This window comes from Momordica charantia (genome assembly GCF_013281855.1).
Source record: "Momordica charantia cultivar OHB3-1 chromosome 11 unlocalized genomic scaffold, Mcharantia_2.0 BLBB01000011.1, whole genome shotgun sequence".
NCBI lineage: Eukaryota > Viridiplantae > Streptophyta > Magnoliopsida > Cucurbitales > Cucurbitaceae > Momordica > Momordica charantia.
Genome location: NW_028275159.1, coordinates 18,938,680 through 18,948,274, shown reverse-complemented (window position 1 = coordinate 18,948,274; position 9,595 = coordinate 18,938,680). Strand labels below are relative to the sequence as shown.

Below are 9,595 nucleotides of genomic sequence, written 5' to 3'. Positions count from 1 at the left end.
AGAAAATACTTAAATTGGATGATAGACTTATATGACAGGATATTTACTGAGTTGGCAAAAATGTAGAGAATTAGGTCACTTAGATAAAGTTTCTAATTTTTCCTCTAAATTTCCAAGGAGTTAGCATAAATTTAGATTTTTCTTTTTTTAGGTCACCCAATATTTCTCCCCTAAATTTTTATCAATTCACTAAGTATTATGTCATATAAGCTTTCAATTATATCATTTAGTAATGAAAACGAGTATACTCGATAAGTTTTAAAATATAAGAACAGATCGAAACTTTCAAGTGAACATGAGCTTAGCTTAACTGTTTAGGCACCTATCTCTAATCAAGAGGTTGTGAGTTCGAACTCCCATCCCTACATGTTGTACTCAACAAAAAATTGAAACTCTTAAACAATACGGATTAGATTGAAAAAAATATACCGGAGCATTAGAGATAAATATATAATTAAGTTTAACAGTGTCGAGATGTTTTGGCTATTTTTCAATTGATACCAAATACTTCACTTCAAAAGCCAAAAGTCAACACAAACTTAGTCTTAATATATTCAGAACACATATTCAAATATAACAAATACACCTTATTCATTAAATATGTAAAACAAATATACATAGACAAAATTGAAAGTTGACTTCAAATTCAAAAATAAAAAACAATCCTTCTTTAATAGTAAAAGAGTGGACTTCATATAGAAGTGCTTCAAGCCCAAATAAGCTGCAGGAGAATTATACTAACCTTGGTTAGGAGGCCTAACTGTACGAGAATTATACTAACCTTGGTTAGAATCACCAAGGGATCCTAATAGTTTTGGACTCAAGTAGGCTCAAAAAAATATCGAATTTGTTCACTAATGTAATAAATCTAAGGGTAATTGTAGTGGGTAGCAAAAATATTTTATGTATTTCAAAAAATGTCACCAGTTTTTCAAATTTTCAAATATAGCAAAATATTTGAATTTTTATTTTCGGAATTTTTATTATTCCAATTTTACCCTTATGATATCTGATATATGTATGATGTATATCTATATCTGATATACATTCAATGTAATATCTATATCTGATATACATCCAATTTATATCTGATAACATCTTATGTATATCTTACATCAAATCTATATCTGATATACATCTGATGTAAATTTGTATATGATATATATCAAATCTATATCTAATATACATCTGATGTAACTCTGATATACTTCCGATATACATTCGATGTACCCCTAATATTGATGTATCATGATATACATTATCAGATATACCGCTTATATACATCAAATGTACGTATTATACATATAATATATATATCTGATGTACTTCTAATTTATGATATACTAAATATATTTGCAACTGATATACTAAATATAAGATATATCAAATTTTTAATTTTTAGTGGTATATCAACTGTTTAAATTATAGCTTATCATTTCAATTTGTCGATTAATATACTAATATTATCAATAATGTTGATTACTATATCACTACTATTTATTCAATATTAATATTAATTAGATACTAAATATAAGGGATATCAACGGTTTAAATTTATATAGTATATCAAAATTTTAACTTGTCTTTTTGGATGTGCATGGTCCACATAAACCTTTATATAATAGCTTTATATTTCAAAAGTAAAAAATAAAAAATCTTGCACCATTGTTTTCATCTTAAAAAATATTGGATATAATAGTATGATATGAACACACATATATCATAGTTATATTAGTAGATAAAATGGTTATATCATAGGTACATAAATGGTAAATTAGAAGCATATTAAGTATATATCAGTATTATATTAGTGGTAAATCATATAATCATATAAGAAGTTATATCAGTAGATACCATAATTATATCAGTAGTATATCATTTGTATATCAATGGTAAATTAGAGATATATCAAATATATATCACATATATATGTATTATATCAGCGTGGTAAATCAATAGTTATCATACGTATATCGGTGGTAAGACATATTAGAAGTCGGGTAGATATCATAGTTATACCAGAAGTAAATCAATTATATATCATTATTATATTAGTGGTATATCAGAGACATATATCAGTGGTCAGGTAATATATCATTAAAGGGTGGTTACTATTTTGCTTATTTTACTAAAAATTTTTTGTCATATTTGCAAGTGCCCCTAAATCTAAAAATAAAATGTTTTGATGAATCAAGAAAAACTGAAACCAAGTATCTTTGTGAAACGAGATTTGTATTTTTTTTTTTTTTAACATGGAACTCTTTAGAAGCGACAATTGGGCAAATGCATCTATAATGACTTGGATGGATATCTCGTATTCAAAGACTAACCAGTCGCGTAGTTCTTTCCTTTGAATCAAATAAATTCATATCTACCCAAGAAATTCACAAGGACCAATCAAATAAATAAATAAACTCACTTCAAAATCCGTAAATTAAACTGAAAATAAATGTAATCAATAAGAAAATAAGAAAAAGTGAAGAATGTAATGAGGGAAGTCCATGATTATTGCATTAAGATGACAAAACTATAATTATTGTGATTACAACAAGGCAGAATTGGAGAGTTTTAATATAGAAAGAAACCAACCATAAATAATAAAAACTGAGGGCTGATTGAGTGAAGAAGAGATTTACAAACAACAAAGGGATACAACAGACAAAACCACCTAAGGGAATGGGAATTGGGAAATCCCTTTTGAGAAGGGATAAATTTATGATGAATCAAACTAAAACCCACCTCCCTCCATTTTTATGTGCTCTTCTTGGATTTTCACAGACACATGATATAAATTACAGTCCCTTCCACAAAATCAAAAGAAAGAAGAAAGAAGAAAAAAAAACCATGTATAGAAGAAGAAGAAGAAGAAGAAGAAAGAATCAATGACAAAGTTTGCAGAGAGAACAAATATTTGATGATGTGTGATATGCAAATTCCTCCATATCTACAAATCCAGGACAAGTAGCCTTTTGCAGCAACTCATCTTTCACAATCTCGGGCGGAGTAGCGTTACCGTGTTCTATTCAGATGCATGTTCGAGACCAGTTAGTAGTCCCCATGACGCTCAACCCAGAAAACAAACTCCTCCTACCCGTAACACTTCGTGCCGTGTATATTTCTGCATCTTAGTCGTCACAGTTTAACCCGCAAACTTCCAATACAATGCCACCCTTGTCGAGGAACGGGTTGATTCGGACCCATAGAAGCGATAGGATGGATGATAGAAGAATGGACCACACAATGATAATGGTTGGTACCTTGTCTTGCTTCCCCATCAAACCCTTGAGGAATGGGTACAGATGGACAATCACCCAGAATGCAAAGAATAGCTTACCGATGAGCGGGCCCCATGAGTCGTAACCGTTGTTGATGGCATCTGAAATCCCGACGACTACTCCGATGATGTTTATGATCAATAAGGTCAATGGAGGGACCAACAACGACGTCCACTTGAAGAGGTAAAGCTCAGCGAAATCTCCTTCGTCTCCTCCTTTGGACGTGACAGTGAAGTTTGTGTTAACACCAGCCAAAACCTTTAGCAGACCCTGGAAAAGTGCAAAAAGGTGGGACGAGGCACCCCAATAACCCAGAACTGTTCGTTTCTCCACCAATCGTGGATCCCGACTCCTCCCCACTGCATTTCGAGGATACCGGTCGCTGCTATAGAGATGAAAAGGGCCATGAAAATTATACTGGCATAGTTGCTTAGCTGCACATCAAACAAAGAACATGTCTCACTCAGCTGAACAAACCTGACAAATGGAAAAAATGCGAATGCATTCAGAAGTCGGTATTGTAGTTACCTCAGGGACGATAAACTGCCCTGTGAGCAGGCAGACAGCCGGAAGGGTACAATAAGCGATCAATGGAATCGACGTCAATGGATAAACAACGGAGTTTATGTACGAGAAACGCTCGAGCCACTTCAGACCACATCCGTATCCGTACCATATCGGACAGTGCCTGCTCAACAGAATTTCAACAGATCCAAGAGCCCACCGAAGAACTTGGTGTAGACGATCGGACAAGTTAATAGGAGCGGAACCCTTGAATGCTGGCCTTTTAGGAATGCAATAAACTGATCTCCAGCCGTGGCAATGCATCTTGAAACCTGTTAAAATATCCTCTGTAACAGACCCATATATCCACCCTACCTGCAAATAGTACAGGAAATAAAAATATTAAAGGAGTGCACACAAATCGACATTTCTGAACTTCGGGAGAGCTTCCTTCATACCTCTTTACCCCACTCGGATTTATCTTCGTAACCGCAACTGATTACATGGATGGCTTCTTTCAATAGCGAAGCAGAAGTCCCTCCTCCGGGCACACCGCCATCTTCCATAAGTGTGGAAGCAATGAATGATGGAGATTGCCCAAACTTCTTCTCAAACTTAACTTGGGGCATCAGAGATGATTTTTCATTATCTATTCCTGCATTGGATCACAAAGATTTTCACCTCATTAAACCAAAAATTCTGAAATTTAAAAGTATGCAAATTTGGTCCATTGGTATTTTCAGACCATGTCCGTTCCATACCTTCGATTCCTTCCTCAATGTTTTCGAGGGCGTGAATCTGCTTCGACGTATCTTTGGTCTTTAACTTCTTTTTGTCACTGGTCTTCTTTGTTTTAGTCTTCTTTCGAGTTCCGCAGCAACAGCAGCACCATTTTGGCAAACAATTGCAAGTCCTTCTTGGTGTTTTCTTCTTGGCAGGGGCATCATACCCATAAAGGGCCTGCCTCCTGAACACGCACCCAGTTCCGACGTAAATCGGCCCTTGAATACCATCTAATCCCTTCATGTTGATCTGAAATGGTTGTTCATAAGGTAAGAGAACTTAGCATTTCCTTGGCCCATTGCTGTGATGGGGGATAAAGAATTGTCTCATGAACATTTGAGTCTGAGGATATAGATATTATTTACTTACATCGAAGAATACGACATTGCGATTCGAGTATCGATCATGCCTATCAATCCCATCAAATCTTTGTGGAAACTGCACGTAGCATATTCTTTTTCCAGAAATCGGGTCCATCATGAAGCACATTGCTTCTCGAAGTGCCTTGCTGTTGTTGATGTAGTGATCACAATCCACGTTCAAAATGTAAGGAGCATTTGAGATGATTGCCGAGACACGCACCTTGAAGAATCAAATAGCATGTATATTAGTCATGGTGAATTGAATTGAATGTATATGTTAGAAGGGAAGAGGGAGGACGAGATGTACCAGAGCATTCATGGCTCCGGCTTTCTTGTGGTGATCAAATCCCGGCCTCTTCTCACGAGATACATACACAAGACGAGGTAATTCATTTCCTTCCAAGTCACGAACCCCATTTTGACCAAGGAATACCTGCAGAAGACAGTTAAAAGAAACGGGTTGATAACATATAAAGGCATGGATTTATGATACGACTGACTGCATCAAGAAAACATCCCCTCACCTGAATCATTCCAGGATGATCCCTGACGTTGTTCCCGGGCCACGGAGTTCCATCCTGCATTGTCCACCCATCTTCAGGAACTTTTTGAGCCATGGCAACGAGCCCATTGATTCGAACTTTAAATTCTTCATAGTCCCTCTGCATAAAGCCATGCCAAACTTTCAGGTCCAGAAATTATTTCAATACAATAATAGTTCATCATGCACTCATTTGTACAATTATATAACACACTACTTTTCTGAAAAGCAAAACAGGTACAATCTTCAAACCTTTATTGCACGACGTTCCCTGATGAAGGCCGGATCAACTTTGTCTTTCAAATAGTCAACCTTCTGGGCAAAATACCACTCTGGGGCCCGGGGTTCGATATTGAATTTCTTGCAGAAAGGAACCCACTTTCTTGCAAACTCAGAAGTTTCCGAAAGGGCTTCAAAAGTAAGCATGGCAGCACCGTCATCAGAAACATAGCATGAAACCTTATCTACCGGATAATCAACAGCAAGTATAGACAGGACGGTGTTTGCTGTGATGAGAGGAGGCTCCTTCATTGGATCCACTGTACTGACGTAAATGTCAATGGAAGCCAACTCAGATGGCTTGCCATCTTTTTCATATCTGCAAACGTTAACAAAATGAAACTGAGATATGGAAGAAAAAGGGGAAGGGAGATGGAGGATGGAGTGAAAGGAGACATCAGAAGTACCGTAATGATAACCGGTCAAGGTAAGTTTCTCGAACAATTGGGCACCATTTCGGGAACTGATCCAATATCCATGATGCAGCAAACCATATCTCACAGATGACTGATGTTAACCACAATCCATATGCCTCATGGACAGGATGAAGGATACGATAGTGAAAAAAGAGGCAAAGAATGACAATTCGAAGTACAATTATCATTCTGTATGGATTTATCTTGCTTGAGGAGATCGGCAGCTTTCTCGACAGTGGTTGCCTCCCTTCATCCATCCTACGAAAACAATAATAAACAACTGACATAAGCTAAAGAAGAATTTCGAAATCTCCGAACCAAAATATATGTATATATGACACTGAGCCTTTAAGTAGTAGCTATAGATCCTAATTCTAACACCTTAGCAAACCCAATCATCTATTAAAGATATGCAAAAGTACACCAATAAATTTATAATCCATATCAAAAGATAAAGAAAAAAACTCTAATACTAATGAGAGTAGAATGGAAGGATCATCAAGAATAATCAACACATACCACTAGAAGTACCAACTTATACACAGCACATATAAGCATCTTAAAATAAAAGAGTATACAAAGAAGGAACATACATAGGCAAATCTGTATCATCAAGCTCGTCTTCTCCTTTTCCGCCTCCACCCTCATGCTTAATTACTTGAAGTCTTTCATTTTGTTTCTTCCGCCACTCCTCCATTCTTTCCTTCCACGCAACAGTTCCATATCCATACACGGCTAAGTCCTTTTTTGGATCCATTGGCCTTGGATTAGCTGCAACAACAACACTTCAAAATGTTAGTTACTACGTCAGAAAAAACATAAACATCATTGATCATCTAGATGGAACACTGATACATCCCAGAAGAGGATTAAAAAACACAAAATGCACAGGAATTCGGGGACCTTACCCGACATGGGAGAATCAGAGAACGGCACTGGGTGGACCTTTTTGCCACGGCTAATAAAAGGAGGAATGATTAGAGCATGCTTATCAGAGGAAATTCCAGCATCCTTCAGATCAAACAGCACAATCAAAGATTAAGCAACTTTTGAGAGTCAAACCAAAATGGTAAAAGCAAACATTGAGAAGAAGATTCATTCATTCTTCACCTCTTGGCCATAGGTAAGGAGAGGGATATCGGTCGGGACCGATGATGAATCGAGGTCGGAAGCCATATTTCCAGAGCCATTAGCATGAGAACCACGCCCTACGGCGAGGTGGGGATAGAGCATTGCCTCAGATACACTGTTGGGATCCTTGTTTGCAATGTCAAACTCATTCTCCAGATCGTCAGTATCATCTTCCTCTTCATCGCCTTCGACCCGAGGACTACCTGAAATTGATCAACACATTCTTAGTTAGCCAAAAGAATTATCAATGGACCTTAACACGCTAAGAATATTTATTGATTCATTGTTTCATTATACCTTTGAGACGTTTGTATCTGGTTTTGCACTGAGGGCAAGCCTGATTGCCCTCTCTTCTTTCATACTCATAGCAAGGTCTGCAAACTGGAAAGGCACATTCGTTACACGCAACAAATGGCTCTCCATCTACAGTGATTTCAAGCTCATCCCCACAGATCTGGCATATTTGCCCACTCAACTCTTTCACAGATGTCACCTGCAACTCAAAAATAACAAAAGGATTTTAGAAAAAGAATGTCAGAGAAAAAAAGTAAAAGCTTTGTTTCTTTATTTCTTTCTTGCTTCCCACTAGGTTGGTTACTCATCAACTGTTAGCACAAATTCAGAATCAATAGAGAAAAACACTTAATGAATCGGATACATTGACTAACTAGCCCTGAAATCTAGAAAGTAGGGGGGGTAAGTAATGGCAAGATCTGGTTTAAGAAGATGGATTTCCCTAGAAACTAGGAACCAAATAAACAGAAAAATCCCAACCAAAAACTGAAACTTTAGATGATAAAGGTAACAAAGAGAGAAAAAGTGTTCATCACCAAGATCCAAACTGGGTTTAGGAAGAAGATGGGGGGTAACAAATTGCAGCTATGGGAAGAAAAATCAGGCTGGGATCCGGTTAGGGGTGTAACCAAGCAAAAGGGAGTGAAATTAGAAGAAATGGGTATGAGGCAGAAGCTAAAATTGGGGTGGAAAATAGGATTTTCAAAGACAAAAACAGTGCCATTTTGGAGCAAAAGAAGGAAAAAACTGAAATCATGACACTTACTCTTGCAACCTCATCGGCATTGATGAGAACAAACTCATTTCTGTTGTGAGAACCCGCAATGAGTCGGCCTTTGGTGTCCATTAGACTAAGAAAAGCCACTAAAAATCAAAGAACTCAGAATCCAAAGGAAACCAAGGCTCAGAGAAGCAGCCCTTCAACTTCTCTCATCTCACTCAACTTCCTTCCTCTTCTCTCCTCTTCTCTCTCTCTCTCTCTAAGTCCCCCTTCTTCTACGTGCGTGGTTTCTCAGCCCACTTTCTCAAACACCCATTTCATCAAACACTACACCTACACTCCTTCAACGAATAAAAAAACACAGCCAGCTCTTTATGAGAGACGGAGAGAGAGACACAGAGGTGGGTTTAGATATAAAAGAAATCAGGGGAATAAGAAAATGTTTCAATTCAAGAAAAATAGAAAAATCCCCCAAAAGAAAAAGAGGGAAAATTAAATTAAAAAAGAGTAAAGAAAATTGTATGTGTGTGTGCAATGAATGATTCTTTTCTTGTGAGACCCAGTTTCCTCCCAGCTGGACTCTGTGCATTACATGGTGGATTCTCGATCTGTGACCAACAAATTTAAAAACAGAGAAAAAAAGAAACAAATTTACAGAGAGAAAAAAAGAGAGTTACAGAGAGAATCTAAGTGGGTTTCTTAAAGGGAAAATTTTCAACGCGTAAAACACAAGAGACGAAATTGGGACACAGACAAAACACATAATTCTCGATCCATCCTATTCAATCCTAATTAATCAGTAATCGCTCGTATTAGTTGGGGGTTTTTGGTGGGTCCCGGAGAAATCCCGTCCCCCTCGCCGGAGCAGCAGCCGCGGCGGCGCCGCCGTAGTGGGTTTGGGTTTTATTCTGTTCCGGCGGAGCCAAACAGTGCCCAGATTTTTACTTCCAATCCAGTGGGCAGAGACAGAGGACAGGTACGGAAAATGGGTTAAAAGGGAAAAAAGAGAGCGATGAAAAAATTTGTAGAGAGAGAGAAGAGAGAGAAAGAGTAGGGCAGGTGTCACGTGGAGCACGTGCGGTGGAGTGGCGAGTCTGCCGACGGTCGTGCGAAATCTCGCGAGATTTTCAAGAATCAACACGTACTACTGGCTGGCTCTGTGACCCCACTCTTTGCCACTTTCCATGATTTTACCGAAATGCCCTTCTTTTCTTTTCTTTTCTTTTCTTTTTTGTTTATTTTCTTTTTGTCGGTCGCCTCTCTTTCACTTTTCTCGCTCGAGGAAATAA

The 9,595-nt window shown here is 37.5% G+C and overlaps 1 protein-coding gene across 1 annotated transcript; it reads right to left on the bottom strand.

The window, feature by feature from the left end:
• Positions 1-2,489: 2,489 nt before the first annotated feature.
• LOC111020024 (cellulose synthase A catalytic subunit 2 [UDP-forming]) lies at positions 2,490-8,733 on the bottom strand. The gene is given in 15 exon segments (XM_022296562.2): positions 2,490-3,580; positions 3,583-3,709; positions 3,804-4,154; positions 4,238-4,434; positions 4,541-4,811; positions 4,932-5,144; positions 5,232-5,357; positions 5,449-5,586; positions 5,718-6,063; positions 6,152-6,418; positions 6,754-6,931; positions 7,069-7,171; positions 7,271-7,494; positions 7,589-7,784; positions 8,352-8,733. Coding segments are annotated over 15 exon segments (3,273 nt in total). The 5' UTR covers positions 8,433-8,733; the 3' UTR covers positions 2,490-3,125.
• Between the last annotated feature and the right edge of the window lie 862 nt (positions 8,734-9,595).